Source organism: Quercus robur, chromosome 10 (assembly GCF_932294415.1).
Source record: "Quercus robur chromosome 10, dhQueRobu3.1, whole genome shotgun sequence".
In the NCBI taxonomy this organism is placed as follows: domain Eukaryota; kingdom Viridiplantae; phylum Streptophyta; class Magnoliopsida; order Fagales; family Fagaceae; genus Quercus; species Quercus robur.
The window spans coordinates 34,322,600-34,343,505 of NC_065543.1; the positions used below are offsets into that span (position 1 = coordinate 34,322,600).

Sequence of the window (20,906 nt, forward strand, 5' to 3'; positions counted from 1 at the left end):
CCTGGCTCCTCGAACCATCTACTTTGGAAAAATTAATACTTCATGGTATTTTTCTAAGTGTCAAAACAAAGCCATAGCCATACTTGGCTCCTCAGACCACATGCTTGAGGTAAGTTAGTACTACTTATTAAATATCTGAATGTTAGATGGGGTTAGCCACTCTACATGGCAAAGGTCTTCACTGTGGTAACATGTTTAAAAGAAAAAGATATGCCTATCAGCATCACTTAAAGCATTTGTTGGAATACCTGTATTTGTTTAAGAATTAATTGTCTCTCCAGTTCCTTAAACTTACTGATGAGTGAAGAATTAAGTAGAGTCGGACCTGTGTGGATATTACACTAATGTGTATGTTTTTAAGGTTAAAGTTATACTTCGCCAAGATGGTGGACTTGGTAAGTTTAACATGTCTCGCTACTAATTACGAGATGTGTATCAATTATGCTGCCACTTATGTAGATCAATAATTCAAGTTATGCCTCATCATCACATTTTATCAAGTGTTGAATGAAATGGAGACTATGTTTGGATCAATATAAACATCAAAAGAATAAGAGAAAGACTTGCAATTTTCATTAATATTGAGCCTCTGAAAAAGGCAAGTAGATTACAAAAGATTGACATGATTACAAAGCTCAGAAACAAAAACAACAATAAAAAAAATAAAAAATAAAAAAAAAGAAGAAAAACAAAAAGACAACTTATGGCTTCAACTTTATTACGAGTTTATCTTTTGGATTCTTGGGAGGCTAGGTAGAAGCTACCGTGGTGGAAACTTGACTTTTGCCTTTAGGATCTTCCTTTGAAGGTATGGGGAGAGTTGCTAGCACAATCTCCATGCTTTGAAAAGCCTCTTTTTCCTTTAAAGGGTTTTTGGGAGCAACTGGAGGCAGGGCGGCATCATGGGCCATTTCCTTGTTAGTATCTCCTAGCTTTTCAGTGTCCTCGGCCTACCCTGCTTCCTTGGGAGAGGTGTTGGCTGCAGGAGGAGTTTTGGATGGGCTGGCCTAACCTTCATTTGCCTCCGAGGAGACCGGGTTAGCCTTAAAGCCTGAGGAGCCTGAGGTGCGTATGGCTGGGGGGTAGTACACATTCTCTGTTTTCCTAAGGGTAAAGGAGGCATCAACCCCAGCTTGGTTGAGGGCCTCGTTCCACACTTAGAGGCAATAGAATCTGGACACTTGCGTGACCTCAGCCCTATGGGCTTCCTCGATCTCGGTCACCCCCACATCATAACCCTTTTGCTCAGCTTGCTCCTTGGCCTTCACGACCTCCTCCAGTTTCTTGGTTAGAACCTTGATTTGGCCTCTGGCAGCAGTGAGGTCGTCCTCGACTTGGCCGAGCTATTTACTCTGAGCCCTCGCCTGCCTCTTCGCCACGTCCAGGGCAGCCTCGGCACTCTTTTTTTCCCAGTCAACCTCGAGTAGCTTGGCATTAAGTTCTTAAGATTTCTTCTTTGCTAGCTAGAAGGCTTTCATGGCAGCATTGCGCCGGCCCTCCTTATCTTTCATCATCTTGTGAGAGCTGATGACTATCTCCTCAGCTACATGGGTGGCTTGGACGGCCTATTTCAAATGAGAAAAAAGAGAGAATAACTTATCAGTAAATGCGTAAAGTATAAGTACACGTAAAAAGGAAAAGAGAGAAAGAAAAGAAGAGCAGATTACTACTAAGATAAAATAAATGGAGGGTAGGTAGTGGTCTTACCATAGCAAGGTCTCTCTTTAAATTAAGAAAGACCTCATGCTTCCTCAATGACCTTAAGTCAGCCATGTCTTTGGGTAGCAATAGGGCCTGCTCCACTGCATCAGCTATGTAACCAACCTTCCCTTGCTGGAAGTTTCTGATTGACTAAAAAAGCAAGGAAAAGGGCTTTGTCCATTACCATTGCTGGAGTCTAGGCAGTTGTCCCAATTTGAGCTTCAGCACTCTTATCTGCCAGAGTTGGTCCCATCCTAGCCTATTGGGCTCCTCTTTAGATCTCGGTCTCCTTGGGCAAGGGGCCCTTTCACCTTTCTGCCACTTCTTGGCCCTTCTGATCCCTTTTCCTTTTATGATCCATAGGATTAGATCAGAAGGGTTGAGTGGGTGGAAGGGGAGGGAGTTGGGTTTATGTGGTTTTCTCAGGTGCCTTGCTCCCAGTTGAAGATTCCATCACTTCTAAGAGACCAGTCCTCTGTTTGCGCTTTATTCCTATATCTTCTAGTAGGGAGGAGTCTCCTTGGGCCAGGCTTGTTTGCGCAAGAAGAAAGTGGTCGAGGTCCCTAGATAGGATTTTAGGAGATGAAAGTTGGTTGAAAACTTCAAAATTGTCTTTAGAGTCTTCGAAATCAGAGAATTCAACAACCTCTTCCTCTCCCTCTATCGTGGGTTGGGATGGGGTTGCCTCCTCCTCGGCTGTATATTGTGGTGGCAAGGCTACCTTTTGTATGCCTTCAGGTATGAGATCAGTGGCGAGAGTTCCTTCTGGGATGGCACCAGTGATGAGGAAACCTGGAATAGCAACGCTTATTTGGTGTAATCATGAGTCCTTGGCTTTTATGACGCACTTCGGCGCTTAGAAGCTCTTGGATATGGGTGTGTAATTAAGAATCAAGTGTGCTACTCTGAGCTGACCATCACTATGGACAAACACCTCGGCCTTCAGTATCTTGTCTAAACTTTGCTGGTTGACAAGACCGAAATTGGGAATAGCGGCGTTCTTATCTGCAAAATCATTAAGGAAAAAAAAAAACATTGTCAGCATGGCATAGTGCGAATCAAAGGAAAACTTATATACAAACACAAACCAAAGAAAAAGAAAAGTGTATGATTTTGAAATAATTAACCTAGGCCTAGAGCCCCACCTGGTTTCCCTCCTCTCGTCAGGCAGGGGAGGCCATTGTGCCACTCCCCTAACACGATTAGGAAATCCTTGTTTAGGCCCTTGTTGGAATCAGGGAGCCAATGGATAAGCCTAACTTTAGGGTACCTAGATTTTAGGTAATACCCCTGCCTCTTTAAGTGGTGGAGATTATAGATCCAGTTGACATCGTGGTGGGTTAGCCCTAAGCCCATTTCTCGTTAAGGCCATTTACACTCCCTAAGATTCTGAACATGTTTAGGGCGCATTGGGTGGGAGCTAATCTATGAGCTCTAAGGTAGTCCCTGGTGATGGTGCCCATGGGAATCCTTATCCCACCCTCTATGAAGGCAATCATTAGGATTACCACTTCCCCCTCTTGCCTTTTTTCATGCCACTCTCCCTCCTTATAGCATCTAATGGCTACTCTTGTAGGGATCCTATATTGAGCTTTAAAGCTCTCTAAACCCTCCTCAAAATCTATCAGACTGGCGAATCTACCTATTCCTAAGGGATTTGGAGGTGCTAAGAAGATAAGGAGAAGAAAGAAGATCCGAGGAGAAAAAGATAGAGAAAAGAAAAGTAGCTGGAAAAATAAGTGAAAAGGTTTATGAGGACTTACATGAAAAAGACAACTCTTCTCGGACTAGCTCTTGGTATTTATAAGGGCACAAGTAGTTTGTGTAAGTTTGCAGGTTCAGTGTATGAGCGCTAAAGTGAGGAGGATGATTGATTTGGGCAGTATTTATATCAAAGAGATAGTTACAAGTGGGAAAATTCCCGCCCGGGACTTAGCGAAGTCCTCAGCCGTTGGATCCGCATCGCGCCGTAGAATGTGGGAGACCGGGAGCCGTACAAATTTAATGAAGGCATGTCTCGAATGTCGAAGCATCTTGAGCGTGTCTTTGGGTAGTTAAAAAGGCATCTTCACAGTTAGAGGTGGTATACGATGAACACAGAGTAACTATAGTGACATCGAAATCCTCCTTTCTTCTTGAGGAGCTAGAAAGAAGAATCTCGAGGGACTATTATAGGGGTGATAGGCCCAATAGTACATATCTATGTATATATTAGGCTAGGGGCCCAATCCGAGGATGGGTAAACATCTTCCTAAGAATCCATATTGGTAAGTAAAGAGGTGAGGTCAGATCATAACCATCCGAGAAGGCTGTTCAAGGAGGAATACTTCTTTAGCTGAGCAAAGCCGAGGTCAGAAGGTGTGGTCTAACACTAGGAGCAACGTTTCGGGCGATTCCACTGATGTGGATAAGTATCTAGAAGGAACAGGATAGGGGGGGGGGGCATGAAATATCTCAAGAGAAAGCTACTACCACTACATTAAATGCACTGCAGCTAACTTTCTGACTGCATAAATGTGGAGAAGACCCCTGAACAATGCTGCCTGGGCTACCCCAATCACAGAGGGCTTGGGAGGGTGTCCGATGGGACAAGCACTCAAGTAATGGCTTGGATGATTAACAAGTGGAGGGCCATGATTGTCTAAAGAGAACTATATAATGTAAGAGACCCTCCATGGAGAGGGGATCGAGAATTAAAGAAAGAAACATTGTAGCAATCAAGGACTAAACTTATAATCAAACTTGGGCATCAATATATAAGAACAGATCTCATCGGATTGTGCTGATGACGATTTTCTTTATTTTAAACTTGTCTATCTTCATTTTCTTGTCATCAAAATCTACTTTACTTGTTGTCTGATTCACTAAAGCCCAATTTTACAACCCACTCTCTACAAATTCATTGTTTTGGGCTTTTTGAGCCTAAGTCCATCCACCTTTTGGGCTAGGGACTCAAATCCGGTTCTTACAATTGTTATGGAAGAAAAATAACATTTTATAATATTTCTTTAATGGTGACATTTGGATTCGAATCAATTCTCCCTCTCCACTTAGAATTATAAACAATTTATATATTTATTATTTTATCAACAAGGAGTTCCAATTATAATTTGATTAGTTCTTTTGGAGTATTAGCATGGATGTGACCAATGATTCTATCGGGTCATGAAAACTTTCCATATTCACAAGATGTTGGTATATATATTGTTGAGTGACAAATTGAATAAGTTCATGTGCTAGTGCATCACATGAGATTAATCTAAAATTCTTTTACCAAAAATTTCCAAAAAATTAATATAAAATTCAATATTTATTTTACTTCACCAAATGGATATCCTAACTAATTCTCATGTGCGCTACACTTTTCACAATTATCGTAGTCCTAGAACAAAAATACTACTACCTTCGTCCCAAATTTAACAAAAATACTACTACCTTCGTCCCAAATTTTTAGTACTGTTTAAAAAAATCTAACTTTAAAAAAAAAAAAATTTAATTTGTTGTCTTTTAGTTAAAAAAATATGAGTTTTCAAAACTACCCTCATTAATTAAACTCAAATGAAATATTGGTATTAAATTTTTAAATAAAGTTGTTTATTGAATTTTCAAAGAGAATTTAAATCTTGAGATTTCCTAAAATGGAATATAGGACTAACAATTTGAGATAGAGGAGGTACTAAAAAGAAAAAAAAAATTCAATAAAAAAAAGTAATTGAATAATGGATATAACTCAATTATCTATAATTTATATTTATAAGATACGATACAATTTCTCTTTTTTATAATCACATTTATCTTCCTTTCATTAGTAAAATTTGTCATCATATATTTTATTTTTTTGTATTTTTTTTTTTGTCACAGTTTGCATTATATTCAATTACTGACCATCCAAGTCCATTATGAGTTTCTACAAAAAAAAGAAAAAAGTCCATTATGAATTACATAACTTTTATATAAGCATAATTTTAAGAGAATATATTAAGGAATCATCTTCAATTTTTTTTTATTATTTATTTATTTATTTATTATTATTTTTTTTTTTATAAAAGAAATCGCTAACATTTTGTCCTATATAAATAATATGATATATGATATATCACATACTAAGTTACTAACGTACTAAATTTGGCCTAGCTAAAAAAAAGTAAAAATAGGCTTTCCTCTTCCTCCTGCAAACGCATGAGATTAATATTGATGGAAGCTCGCAAGAGTCAAGCAGGTGCTGGGGGGCCAATGGGTGCAATAGGTGGGGGAGGGATTTTACTTGTAGATTGGGTCACATAACTGATTTGATGACTTTATCATTGAACATTAATCAAGCCCAGTAGCTATTGAGTGAGTGTGGATTTATAACGAAAATGCACATTAAAGTTAATTGTTGGAGTAAATGGAAGAGGTATTGAGTCGTCATAGTTGTTCACAACTAAATAGAATTTACTATAATAATCATGCCCTTTGCCCATGGTAATAGGGCACCTACACTCACCATGGGTAGGTAGCTATTCTCAAATATTTCGAGAAAAATATGAGCTTTAACCTCTGAGACAAAGAGTAGTTAGTTTAAACAACGACAACAACCAAAAAACAAAAAAGATAGTCACATCTTTTAGAGAAAATAATGCTAGGGGTTGTCTTAGGAAATGAACACCTACACTGAAACTACTAGCACATTTGGATTGCCATTAACTTTAATTAAAAATGACTTGAGAATAGAAAAAAATTTATAAATTCAAAAAGGGAAATTTATCCCTAGAATAGGTTTAGAAAAACTACGGTGATCCTAGAGGTGGCAAAATCAACCTATACCTATTTGCCCATCCAAACCTACCCATTTAACTAAGATCCAAACATACACAATTATTAATTGAGTTAAATGGGTATTAACCCAATTAAACCCTACTAACACTAATGTTAATTGGGTTTTAACTAGATACCCAATTAGAACCAAGTATTATTTCTACAAATTGCCTAACTCTAAAATAACCCAAAACCACTAAAAAGACCAAAATATCCATGAAACCTCCAAAATGACAAAAATGCCCCCTAAACCTAAAAAATACACCCCAAACCTAAAAAATGATCGAAGTATCCCAGAAACAAAAAATGACCAAAATACCTCCTAAACCTAAAAAATGACCAAAATACCCACAAAACCTAAAAATTGACCAAAATACTCCTGAAACCTAAAAAATGACCAAAATACTCTTGAAATCTAAAATGACCAAAATACCCCCCAAATCTAAACAAATGATTGAAATACCCTTAAAACCTTAAAATGACCAAAATACTACTAAAACATAAAAAATAACCAAAATACCCCCAACACCTAAAAAATGACCAAAACACCCCCTAACCTCAAAATGACTAAAATACCCCTAAACTTGAAAATGACTAAAATACCCCTGAAATCTAAAAAATGACCGAAATACCCTTGTAGACACAAAAATTTTCAATTGAAGAAAATCAAACAAATTAAAAAAAATATGTTCCACAGATATAATTTTGTATTAATCAAGTAGTGAATACAATCTCTATTTTTTTTTTTTTACTCTTTTACAAGAAGTGCTCCTCTGATTCTATCTTTGTTGTGGTCTTTACTCGAACGCGAAATTTTCTTCAATTTGGTTGGAAGATGGATCGAATGGTCTTCACAATGAATCTTTGGCTTTGAGCCTGTTAGAGATTTGTTGTCCTTCAAGCCCTTCGAATGTTTTTCAAGTTCTTCAGAGATTCTTGAGACAGAATTTCTCCAGAGCTTGGGTCTCTTGAAAATTTGGTGTTCAAAATGAGAGGGGATGCCTCTATTTATAGTGATTTCAGAGGATAAACTCCACTTTGAATTGATATGCTTGAAAAGATGTAGTAGACTCTTGATTGACCCAAATTTGCTTAGAGATAATTATCTCTATTATCTATTTTGATAAAGATCATATTTTGATAGAGATAATAATCAACAAAGATAAATAATTATCTCTATTTAATTTATTTATTTTAATAAAGATAATTATCCATAAATTTTGAATAGAAGATTTATCTTTATCTTGTGGGCCAAGTGACACGTGGCAAATTTCAATATGCCAATATAATATCAATTTGGATGACACATGTCATCATTTGATTTAATTAATTTAATGACATTAATTCAGAATTTGCCATTAAATTTTGATGTGGCATTTTATAATTGGCTTAAAATTTTGTCTCCTACAACCCCTAAAACCTAAAAATGACCAAAATAGTCCCCAAAACCTAAAATATGACCAAAATACCCCCAAAACCTAAAAATGACCAAAATAACCCCCGAAACCTAAATAATGACCAAAATACCCCCAAAACCTAAAAAATGACCAAAAAATACCCTCAAACCTATAAAATGACAAAAATACCTCTAAACCTTTAAAATGACCAAAATACACCCAGAACCTCTAAAATGACCACAAATAATCTAAAACCTCTAAAATTACAAAAAAATACCCTAAAACCTCTAAAACGACCAAAATAGCTCTAAACCTCTAAAATGACCAACATACCCCTCAAAATATCTAAAATGACTAAAATATCACTAAACCTATAAGATGAACAAAATACACTCGAAGCCTCTAAAATTATCAAAATAGAGGCTTGGGGTATTTTGGATGTTTCGAGGGTGTTTTTGTTTAATAAAGGTTCTAAGAGTGTTTTGATCATTTTGTAGGTTCCGAGCAAATGTTGGTAATATTTTAGGTTTTAGGGGTGTTTCGTTTAATTTTAGATTTTGGGGCTATTTTAGTAATTTTCTAGGTTTTGGAGGTTTTTCAGTCATTTTTTAGGTTTGGAGATATTTCGGTAATTTTTTAGGTTTTGGGGTATTTTGGTCATTTTTAAAATTTTGGAGGTATTTCGGTAATTTTTTAGGTTTAGGGTGTAGTTTATCTACTTATAGGTTTAAGGGGCATTTTTGTCATTTTATAAGTTTCGGGTGTATTTGGTCATTTTATAGGTTTTAGGGGGTATTTTGGTCATTGTTTATGTTTCGGGGGGTGTTTTGGTCATTTTATAGGTTTCGGGGGGGGGGGGGGTATTTTGGTCATTTTCTAGGTTTAGGTGGTATTTTGTTTAATTTTTAGTTTTCGGGGGTATTTTGATCATTTTTTAAATTTCGGGGGTATTTTGGTCATTTTCTATATTTAGGTGGTATTTTGGTTAATTTTTAGGTTTCAAGGGTATTTTGGTTAGTTTCTAGGTTTCGGGAGTATTATGGTTATTTTTTTGGTTTTGGGGGTGTTTCGGTCAATTTTAAGGTTTAGGAGGTATTTTGGTCAATTTTTAGGTTTCGGGGATATTTTGGTCATTTTAAGGTTTCGGGGAATTTTGGTGAATTTTTAGGTTTAGGGGGTATTTTGGTCAATTTTTAAGTTTCGAGCGTATTTTGGTCATTTTTTAGGTTTAGGGGGTATTTTTGGTATTTTTTAGGTTTTGGGGGTATTTTGGCCATTTTTTTTAGGTTTTGGAGGTATTTTGGTCATTTTTTTAGGTTTTGGGGGTCTTTCGGTCATTTTTTTAGGTTTCGGGTATTTTGTTTAGTGCTTTTTGAGCATATTTGGTATTTTTTTTAAGTTTAAGGTGTATTTTGGTAGTTTTAAAGGATTTTGGTGTACTTTGTTCATTTTCAAGTCTTAGGGGCATTTTGGTAATTTTGATTATTGGGTAATTGGGTGGATTGGAGTTTACCCATAATAATTGGGTTGAGTTGGGTTTGGATTAGAATTAATTAGTTAAATGAGTAATAAATGGGTAAATGAGTTTCATGTACCCAACCTAATTATGCCCACCCCAAACCCACCCATTTGACACCCCTAGGTGAAACCTTTACTCCTAAGAAAGCTTTTACAAAGAAAAAAATGGGTAGCTTGGCAAAGTGTTTCCTTACAAAAACCTTTTGCTATCTTCTTCTCTTCTACTGCTATTGTTTCTTTGCCAACAAAAAAACTGTCTTTCCATGGCCAACTTCCTCCTTTTAAAGGACAAGGAGATAGCTAGCTTAAACATAAGTGTCACTTTCAGTGCCGGCTTAACACTATCGGCAACTAAGGTAATGGCCTGAGGCTCCCACAAAAAAAGAAAAAGAAAAAAAAAAGACCCGGTCTATTGATCAATAAAATGCTTTGTCTATTAAAATCAGTAGGAGAAAAGACAAAATTAAGACCCGGTCTCCCAAAACAAATAGAGTGAATATACATTTTATAATTTATCTTCTTCTTTTTTTTTTTTTTTTTTTTTTTTCAATGAGTAGTTTTCCTCTTTCCTATTTAGTATGAGTTATTACATCAATTATTCATATCATATTATCATAGCCCCCGCTTAACATTTACTTTTTTACTTTTTTTTTTTTACATTTTTTTTTTTTTTTTAATTTAAATTAATACACTTAATACTATTGTGCATTTGACATCAGCTTATTTTTTTTTTTATATATTTTTTTTTATTGAAAGACTATTAAAGTATATTTATACTTTGAAAAAGTGATATAAGTATAATTTAAAAAAAAAAAAAAAAGTGAGATCTTAAAAAGTTATACATAAAAACTAAAAGTTAGAAAAAATTGTAGGCAAATGATCACTTAATAGTATATCAAAGAAAATCAATTAAAAATTGAAGTTAAGGTCTTAATAAAATGGAAGGCACACCCTTTTTATTTTTCTTAGCATGTCCTTTAACCTTAGTTGATAAATTTATAATTGTACAGGTGTGTTTTTAATAAATTAGATTCTATTGTTCTATACTTTAAAATGTATCTTATTCTAGTTGAATTAAAATTTTCAATCATACATCATGTTTCAAATACTTTTAAACATTTTTTTAATATAAATGTTTACTAGGAAAAAAAATCATATTTGGATATGAAAAACTTTTTTAAAAAAAGTACTTTAATCTTAAAAAATATCTTTGGATAATTTTTTTTTTACTAGTAATAAACAAAGCATAACTAAAAAATTTTCAAAATTAATATTGGCAGAATCCTATTTGAGTGGATTAGTTGTGTTATCAATTAAAATGTTAGCATAATTTGAATGCAAAAATTTAATTAATGATTTTTCATCTGAAAAGGACAAGAAAAATAGATTTTAAGTGAGGAAAAAATTGATACCAAAAGTTAATAATATAATTTAATTAACATTTAAATATAAAAAATACCTTATTAAAGTTGTCGGCTTAAACTCCAAAGGCCCAAATACATTGAGCCAACCTTGATGAGCTTCAGAATGCAATGAGTTCAATTACTCAGGATCAACTTACAATGAGTACATACTATGCCTAGTTGACAGCTCTTTGGGATTAATGCATGAATTAGTATCCAATTCCTTAATGTTTGTGTATTGCCCTGCAAACTCTAATTGAGTACTGGCAACAAGAATGCATCATGAGGTTTCTCATGGGTTGAACGAGAAAGTCTATTCGCTTCAGTGGGAATTTAATCGGCCTTCAAGTTTATTATTTTACAGCTGAAAAACCTCTAAACATGAACAATTTATGATCTCTTTAAGTATAAGCTTTGCTTTGCTTTTTAATATTTAGTGACATTATAACAAGGAAAAGACATATAGTAAAGAATGACCCAAAATGTTATAAAGAAGGCACACCAAAATTTATTGTGTGCACAAAAATTTAACAGCGTCTGTTACTGGATAATGTATGTTCTTTTAATAAATAAAAAGGTGAATTATTCTTAATCTAACATCAATTACAAGCTGAATCTTAAATCTTTATTTTTCAAACTCAAATAGTTCTAGATTACGGATTACGATCGATATTATTGATATTGCGTAGTCTTTTAACTACAAAATAATAAAGATAAGTTATGAGTAATGACAATTTGAAATTTTAGATGAAAACATTGAAACATACCTGTAGATCAAGTGCCCAAAGGTAAGGAACATGATCGTTTTCAAGTCGAATCTATTATCGTTACTTCGCCCAAATACCATTCTACATGTTGTTTCCTCAATAAGTTGGCACACCTTCTCACTAAGGTCCTCAACCTCATGTGCAGTTGCGGCTTTTTTCAGTGACTGCACCAGTGATACTACCACCTACTTCCTCATAGGTGCAAATGACTCTATTTTTGAAGCACTCAAAAGTTGCAACGTAATTAGTTCCCTATGGCTGCGCCAATATGGACCATACTCGGTGAAAGCAATACCTTTGGACATACCAATGACCTTGGAGGCTTGGAATATAGGTCGGCTAGCAAAAACGGTGTCATGGGTCTTTAAAAATAGCTCAGTAGCTTGGGAAGATGAGATCACAATAGTTGGGACATGGCCAAGCCGTAATGACATGATGGGTGGTGTGTATTTTTGGGCTAAGCTTTGGAGGGCACGATGTGGGAAGCTACCCAACATGTGAAGGTTACCGATAATTGGTAAAGGCTGAGGACCCGGAGAGAGTTTACGCTCATTTTTTGGGCATGATAGGATGTGTATGAATGTCCATATAGATCTAACTAGTAGCAGGAAAATGACTACTTTTAATGGAGACATTTTGGAAATTGAGTTGGTGAGGAAAGGTTCAAATTTCAGAGGTTGGAAGGTGTTGAGGATTATATATGAACCATTTGAGAGTGGAAAATCCAGACTATGGATCATACCTCTTTTTTGGACACATGATTTTGAAATGACCTTCATATGGTGAGTAATTTTTTTTTTTTTTTTTTTTGGATTGGAATACTGAAATTTTATAAATCAACAAAAAAGTTGCAAGATACATCTTGAGAACATGCGTCCTCACTCAGATTGGGAGTTTCCTCCAACCACACAACAAAGTCACCCACTTGTTTTGCAAATTGGGCTAAGATGTGGGCTGGCCTATTGCCATCCCTTTTGACATGAGTAAAAGATACAAACTGAAACCTGTCCACCTGGGCCAATATACTTTCCGTGATAGTCTCTATAGAAGCCAGGGCCATCGAAATGCCTGTCAGGATATTTTTTGAGGGTGCATGAATCCGTCTCAAAGAAGACTTCTTTGAACCCCATCTCCCACACAAAATGGATAGCAGTTTCCATGGATTTTTGCTTCAGCTTCTAACGTAGCCAGAGTGGCTGGGATTCTTTTGCTCATCGCAGCCAAAACCAAGCCTTAAGAGTCCCGTAATACCATCCCAAACCCAGTAGCACGCTGGTCTTTGAAAACCGCCCCATCCACATTCATTTTGAACCGAGGAGGGTTTGGAGGGAGCCACCTGATAGGCACTGCTGGGATCAAGCAGTTCACTCTCTCATTTGCCTCTTTGTACTCTTCCACTAAAGATGCGGAACTTCTGACCAAGGTTTTGCCTGCGCGATGTTTACCTCCATTACGGACTGTGTTTCGGTCCTTCCAGATTTCCCAACACAGTGAGATGAATTTTTCCATTAAACCCGAGCAAATTGACCTGTGGTGCACCAATTGCCATGCAACATCAATAAAACTCTAACCACTATCAATAGCGAAGGGAAACACAGTCTTGCTGTTACACCAGGCCTCTTTAGCATGGTCGCAAAACTAGAATAAATAAATGCTGGTTTCTGCCCCTTTCCCACATTGAGGGCAGATATCCTCCTTTGTAATTTGCCTCTTCTTCAAGTTTGATTTGGTTGCTAGAGCTTCGCGGCATGCCCTCCAGGAAAAATTTCGAATCTAATTGGGGAGATTTAAGTTCCAGATGCTTTTCCATACCAGCTTCATTCCTGCTCCCTCAGAGCAATTCTCCTCACTGTTGTTCCCTATTGCTCTAATACAATGGTAAGCACTGCTGGCAGAGAAGTTCCCATTTTTTGTACCCCTCCACATAATCCTATCCACTTGGAGCCTTAGGCTTAATGGAATGCTCAGGATTAAATCCGCTTCCTCAGGCCAAAAGAGCTGTCTGACTATAGCAGAGTTCCATTCCCCCAATTCTTCAACAATAAGGTCATTGACCTTTCCACTTGCCCATGAGGCCGTTAGTGGAGAGAGAATCCGAGTGTAGGACTTGGATGGGAGCCAGCTATCTTTCCCTATTTGAATGCTTTTGCCATTACCCACTCTCCAACATTTGCCCTTCTCTACTACTGCTTGGGCAGATATAATGCTTCTCCAGGCAAACGATGGATGCTTGCCAGTGGTTGCTTGAACAAAATCACAATCCAGGAAGTACTTTGCCTTGAACACCCTAGAGAACAGAGAGTGAGTGTTTTTCTGGAGCCTCCACCCTTGTTTTGCTAGGAGTGCTTTATTAAAACTTTTCAAGTCCCTAAAGCCCATTCCTCCGCTTTCCTTTGGTTGACACATTTTCTCCCGACTTACCCAAGCCATTTTCTTTTCATCTTTTCTTTGCCCCCACCAAAATTGTCTTACCATGCTAGTGAGGTCATCACAAAGGTTATCTGGGAGCTTGAAATAGCTCATTGTGTAGGTTGGAACGGCTTAGGCCACGACCTTGATGAGCACTTCTTTACCAGCAGCCGAAAGAAGCTTTTCTTTCCAACCTGACAACTTGTGAGCTACCTTGGTCTTTAATTGAGCAAAAGAATTCGTTTTGGATCTTCCGATAAAGGAGGGAAGACCAAGGTAAGTTTCGTGTTGCTTGATCACCTGGGCACCAAGCATTATTTTGATCTTGTTCTGTATTTCCCCCCTTGTGTTTCTACTGAAGAATAGAGAAGTTTTCTGCTTGTTTAGCTGCTGCCCCGAAGAGTACTCATATACCTTAAGAATTCTCAGCATTTCCAACCCCTCAGATTCGGTAGCCCTCCCAAAGATTATGCTATCATCTGCGAAAAAGAGATGGGAGATTTTTGGTCCCCTTCTACAAATAGACACTCCCCTTAATCTCTTTTCATGGACTGCTTGGTGAAGCATTGCCGAAAGACCCTCAGCACAGAGGAGAAATAAATAGGGCGATAGAGGGTCTCCTTGGGGCAACCCTCTTGAAGGGATGATGTGACCCCTCGGGACTCCATTAATTCAAATGGCATAAGTGACTGTGCTGAGACATTGCATAACAAGAGTTACCCATTTCTCCAAGAACCCCATTTTTTGCATAATCCGCTCCAAACATCCCCACTCCACCCTATCATATGCCTTACTCATATCCAATTTCAAAGCCATTTCTCCCACCTTTCCCTTTCTTTTTTGGCTAATGTGATACATTGTTTCTGAAGCTACCAGTACGTTGTCTGTAATGAACCTTTCAGCCACAAAAGCACTCTTGTTCTCACACACCAGCTGAGGTAGGACCTGCTTTAGCCTGTTGGCCATAGTCTTGGATGCAATTTTATAAGCAACGTTGCACAGGCTTATTGGGCGGAAATCCGTCACCCTTTTTGGTTCTTTTACTTTTGGGATTAGAACAATGTGAGTCTTATTGAAATTCGGAGGAGTGATGCCTAAATTAAGAAAATCTAAGACAGATTTAGTGACAATGGGGCTTACCGTTGGCCAGGATTTTTGGTAGAAAATTGGAGGCATTCCGTCCGGCCTCAGGGCAAAGGCGGCGTACATCTGTTTCAGTGCGGTTTCCACTTTAGATGCCAGAAATTCCCGGGAAAGGAGGATGTTCATCGGGTTCGACACTTTCCTGTGTATAGAGTGGATCAGTTCTTCACTTATCTCTGGGTGGGAGGTGGAGAATAGGTTCACATAGTAATCCTCGAAGGTTTTGCCAATCCCATCTTCCTCGCTCTACCAACACCCCGCTTCATCCATCACCCCTTGGATAGTGTTACGTTGGAATCTACTTGAGGCTTTTGTATGGAAAAACGACATGTTTTTATCACCATGCTTCAGCCAGCTGATCCGCAACCTCTTTCGCCACATGACCTCTTTCGCTTCCAGTAGCTTGTTTATTTCCCTTCTTGTGTATTCGATTTCTTCCATAGTGACTGCAGACCCCCTGTTACATTCTATAACTTCTAGTCTGGCTTGCAGAGCCGCAAGTTTTTTACCCACATGCCCAAAGGAAATCTTATTCCAAGAGGACAAGGAAGCTCTACATTCAGCCAAACAAGAGAAAAGCAGGAAAACCGAATCCTTACTCTCTCCCCTGCCCTAAGCCTCTTTTACCACCTCTGTACATGTTCCTTCCTTAAGCCATATTTCTTCAAAACAAAAGAGTTTTTTCCGACACCGCTTCTTGTTGTTTTTCCGAACATCCTTAAGGACCAAGATACAATGGTCAGATGAGGAATTGGGTATATGATGCAGTTGCATTTGAGGAAATCTAGTTGCCCAGTTTGTTGAGACTAACGCTCTGTCTAACCTTTCTCTGACCCACCCTCTGTTTCCCAGCCGCCTACACCAAGTAAAATCCTAGCCCGTATAACCCAAATCACGAAGATTGCAAGCATTGATTACCTCACAAAAAATTTCCATTTGCTTTAGAGGGCGAGCTTTGCCACCCTCCTTCTCACCCCCATTCATCAGTTCATTAAAGTCTCCAAGACAGACCCACAGTAAAGAGTTTAGAGAAGAAAGCCTTTTTAGCAATAGCCATGACTCCTCCCATTTTCTTGTTTCAGGGTTTCCATAGAAGCCCGTTAGATGCCATTGCATCCCATCATCCCCTTGGCCAATAATCGCATCAATGTGGCTGTTCGAATAGGATTGGACATCCACCTTTAGCTCTTTTTTCCACAAGAGTGCAAGACCCCCACTTCGCCCCTTGCTCGGTACTACCATCTCTTGGGTACAATTCAAACCTTCCTTAATACCAACCATTTCCGAAACTACAAGCTTTGTTTCCATTAGAAAAATAAAATTGGGATCTTCAGAAGACACTACTTTCTCGAGAGCACGAACTGTACGCCGGTTCTCATGCCCTCTACAGTTCCAAGCCAGAGTACTCATTGATGACGACGGGGCTGCACCGCAGCATACGTCGATCCCAAGTGTCATGCCATGAGTTAACCCATTAGAGCCACTTCTTCCTCCTTCTTGCTCCGTTTTTCGGTTTCCATTTCTTTCTGGACTTCTTTTGTCGGCGTCGTCCCCTTCCTCTTCAAACCGGTTTCAGGCACGGCTTTGTTGTAGCTTGTTGCTGTCTCACCATCTCTCCTAAATCTTTTCCACGTACCTTGAATGCCCCCCTTTTCCACTTTGTGATTCTGGATTTCATTCTCCCCTGATGGTGCCTTGTTTTCTTTTCCCCTGCTTTCAGTGAGATTCTTTTTCTCTGGAAGTTTCTGGTGGGTACTCGTGCTCTGCCCTGTGTTGACATTTCTTAAGTGTGGGGCTTAAGAATGGTCCTTTTGGAGTACTTCACCCCCTTACTTCTTAAAACCTGGTCCCCTTCTTCTACTTTCAGAGCAAACTGACCTTGGCCTTTTTGGGCCTCGTTTAGCTCTTTTGCAAGCCCATATGGACTAGTTGGGTCAGCAGTTAAATTTGGGCTTTGTATTTGGGTCCTGTTAACTTTTTCTTTCACTCCAGTCCCCAACACCTCGGGTTGTTCAATATTCGAAAATCCTAAGCCACCTCTGTTACACTTCTTTAGCTCCTTGATTCCCGTTAGTTCCTGTACCGTAACATCATCATTTATGGCGCTGTCTATCTCCCGCAATTGCTCTTCAAAGTTTACTGGCTTCTTTTCTTGGGGTGTCACATCTGTCATTACCAAGTCTGACACTTTGGTTGCTTCTTTCAGCGGAGGGGATATCTCACTGTTGTCGCACACCACCCTAGGTGACCACCGATTGTTGTTCGCGTTTCAGGTGTTGCACTGATGTGCCCCTTCCTTGCTTTTTCCTTCCCTTCCGTTTTTCCGGTTGGGAACTTCCGCCACCTGTGGCCTTTGGAGCCTTCCCGGGTCTGCTTGGAGCCAGGGTCCGAACTGCCTTTCTTCAAGCGCTAGTGATTCTTTGCTATCAATCCAAAGCGGGCAATCTCTGTTGTCATGGTCCAGTTTGCCACACCAGTAGCAAAAAATAGGGAGTCGCTTGTAGCAAAAATCCACCTATCCCTTTTCATTGCCACCCATGCGGACCACTTTTCCTCTACATAGTGGTTTTGAAATATCGATAGTTAAGCGTAACCTTAGGTACTTTCCCACACTAAAACCCTTTGGCCCTACATCTACCTTCTCTATTACCCCCATCGAGCTGGCAATCTTTTTGGCCACTTCTGTTGTTTGCGTTCGCAGAGGCAAGCCATGTATCTGAATCCAGAAAGGGGTTTTGTTGAAACTTAGTGAGGAGACAGAGTCCCCTTTTCCCAGTTTTTGGATGACTAGAAGGTATTTATCAAAAGACCACAGGCTTGCCCACAACACTCGATTCATATCCTCTTCATTTTGGAATAGGAAGAGAGTTGTGTTGTCTCCAACGTCCTGAATCTCGAAATTCTCCGTCATCTTCCATATCGGCTTCAGCGCCTTTACTACTGCCTCTAAATTAATACGTCTTTTGGATAGGAACTTACCAGCTAAGACCCATCCCTTAGTCACCTCCACAACGTCTAAGTCTACCTGTTCAGTTTCATGCTTTGTTAGTTGCAACTTCTCACAACGCTTCGACAGTTCTTCCATGGGGAAAGGGTCTTTGCCAAGATTGGGATGGAACAGGGCATAAACAGGGGAGACAGAGAGTGTTAAGCTAGATTTCTACCGGATGGAGAAACACTTCTTGTCCGCTGACAAGCCCCTTTTTTCACCTCTAAAGTTTCGAAGAAACCTAGAGAGAAAATCTTGAATTTATTTCGTGATGTCTTGTTCCTATAGTGAGTAATTTTATTATTACGTTAAATGCCACATTTTTTATTATAATTATCTTACATTTCAAATTGTAACGAATTTCATACCACTTTTATATTAACTTTTAACTTTTTCTCCATTATTCATCCACTGCAAGAACAATTGCAGCACAAACTGCAGCATTCTACATGTACTTAGAATTTTTGTCTTAATGATAAATGTGTAAGGAATTGTCAGTTCCCACTTGTCCTGCATTGACAAATACTGACGCGGATTATGGATCCATATCCCATTTCATACTTAGGGTATTGCACCGGTGTGCAATAGTTTCAATCTCAACCCTTACTTTAACCTAATGGATATAAATATGACACATCATAAGCCACGTCATCAATCCGCGTAACACCACTTTCACCCATTTCTTTACTCTATTCTCTACACCCTTTAGCTTCCTCAAATTTCAAAAAACTCTCTCCCTTTCTCTCTTCCATCGATCTTTCTCTAGGACTCCATGGCTCAATCTCCATGGCTACAGCTAGCAGCCACCGTGTTCTGCTCCACCAATTCCGATGGTGGTTCCGGTACATTCCCTATGTCTCTCTAATTGGTAATTTGGGAATTTTTTTTTTTTAAAAATGGTTGGGGGATCTTGTTGTTTGGATTTTTATTATCTGGAGAGTATTTGTTTTGAACTTATCTTAATTTTTTTGAATTGGGTTTGTTTGATTTTGCTGAAAAAATCCACCTTTGATACTATCAGTTATGATCCATATTTTGCTGAAAAATAGCCATTCATTTTTACTGATCTAGTGTTTTGGTTTCATTCCTGTAGCTTGAAGGAGAGACCCACTCTTGGGTAAGACGTGTTCTCTGTTTTTATGTGCTGCATTATCTTTTTTTTTTTCTTTGTATTTTTGGAATATGCTTTGATTATGCATCTGAAACACAGATCAATTTAACAAATGAAATACTGTAAGTTTCACCTTTATTCTAAAGCCAACCCCAAACGTGATTAGATCTAGACATTTTGATTATTAGTTTTTTTCTCCCTCCTATTTTGATTTCATTGTCAAAGATTTGCCCTTTTTTAATTTTCTTTTTTGGTCCTTGCTAAAAAAAAAAAAAATTATTCTGTAATGTTTTGATTTCTTGTTTTTGTCCATTGGTGCTCCCTATGTCCATTGGCAAACAACTTGCTGCTATGTTTGTCAATTTTAAAATAAATGCTTTGCTAATACAGTAATTGAAATTTTGGTCTTGAAGAAGTTCAATTTTTGGTGTGAAGGTTGTTGACTGTTGTATATGTGATGAACCCAATTCCATAATTTGTTTTTCCTTTGTTGAGTTTACTGATGAAGGTAGTTTGAAGGTATGGTGCATAGTTCAATAGTTGGTGGTAATGAATTCTGATGTTTACTTGATTAATTGCTATGTTGTTTCCATGGTTTTAAAAACCGAACCGGACATAGAACCATTTTTTTTTTTGGAATTTCCGGTTCAACCCCGGTTTTTGACCGGTTTTTAGCCGGTTTTCCGGTTGTTGACCGGTTGTTGACCGGTTTGGGGTTTTTAACCGGACCGGATTGGCTCCCGGTTCCCGGTTGAACCGGTTGGACCGACTGGTCCGGTCCGGTTTTTAAAACAGTGGTTGTTTCTGTAGAAGGTGCAAGGGCTACTTGTAGAAATTTCATTGGAGTTTGATAATACCTATATCAACAATCAAGTATATTTGCAATGAATATTTAATTTGGTTACATAATTTTTATATTTATTGTCTAATTGCTCTGTATCTTCTTTAGTAAACTTCTTAAATTTATTTTTGCCTTTGGAAGTAAAATACGCAATTGAAATTATTTGGATACAAGTTGTAGTAAGATCTTTGGTGCACCAATCTTTTTTTCACCGGAACTTGTCTCTCCATACTTTGGAATAAAGGTGCATTTTATGCCATTGGCAAATCTTGTTTCTTTTGGATATGATGTTATATTGAGACATAGTTGTCACAAGCGTTTATGGACTTAAATTTTTTTTTCACTGGAAATGCCTTATATTTAGAAGCTGTAGATTTTTTTACATGAGCTCATTTGTTTTAACTTTATTGGTTTGGTTCATTTTGTCATTTGCTATGGGCTACAGATTTAATTCTTTGATCTTCCATTTCAGGACGATGCAAAGAAACTTGACAGTGTTGCCTAGAGGTGCTGTCAAAGGAGTCTTGGTTCGACTCATTTAGTCTTGGAATGTAGAACAAATGCTGTTGAAGGAGTCCAATCTGCTGGCTGGGTTATCAAATTGAAGAAAGAGATTTGGGTAGATTAGTTTTAGTCTATTGATAGGCTTATCAAATTAAGGCTCCTATCATTTAGGAAGAGTTACCTGCTTGTTAGTAGATTATTCTTCAAATGTAATTCTTTATTTATTTATTTTTTTAGTTGGAGACATTGTATTTAGTTACTATTTAATCAATGAAAAATAGAAGAATCAAGGAGTACTACAATCCAAAATTCTTCTCTTTCTCAAA

The 20,906-nt window shown here is 37.9% G+C and overlaps 1 protein-coding gene, 1 long non-coding RNA gene and 1 pseudogene across 2 annotated transcripts; 1 reads left to right on the forward strand and 2 right to left on the reverse strand.

The window, feature by feature from the left end:
- The window catches only part of LOC126704080 (cytochrome P450 CYP736A12-like), a 34,164-nt pseudogene extending 21,946 nt beyond the window's left edge, over positions 1-12,218 (reverse strand).
- Positions 12,219-14,124: 1,906 nt separating this feature from the next.
- On the reverse strand, positions 14,125-14,559 carry LOC126704081 (uncharacterized). Its single transcript, XM_050403115.1, has one exon. It carries the CDS (start codon positions 14,557-14,559, stop codon positions 14,125-14,127), a length of 435 nt encoding a protein of 144 aa, XP_050259072.1.
- Positions 14,560-18,782: 4,223 nt separating this feature from the next.
- LOC126702959 (uncharacterized) lies at positions 18,783-20,906 on the forward strand. Its single transcript, XR_007647889.1, has 3 exons — positions 18,783-18,966; positions 19,218-19,241; positions 20,549-20,906. It is a non-coding gene; the product is annotated as an uncharacterized LOC126702959 (long non-coding RNA).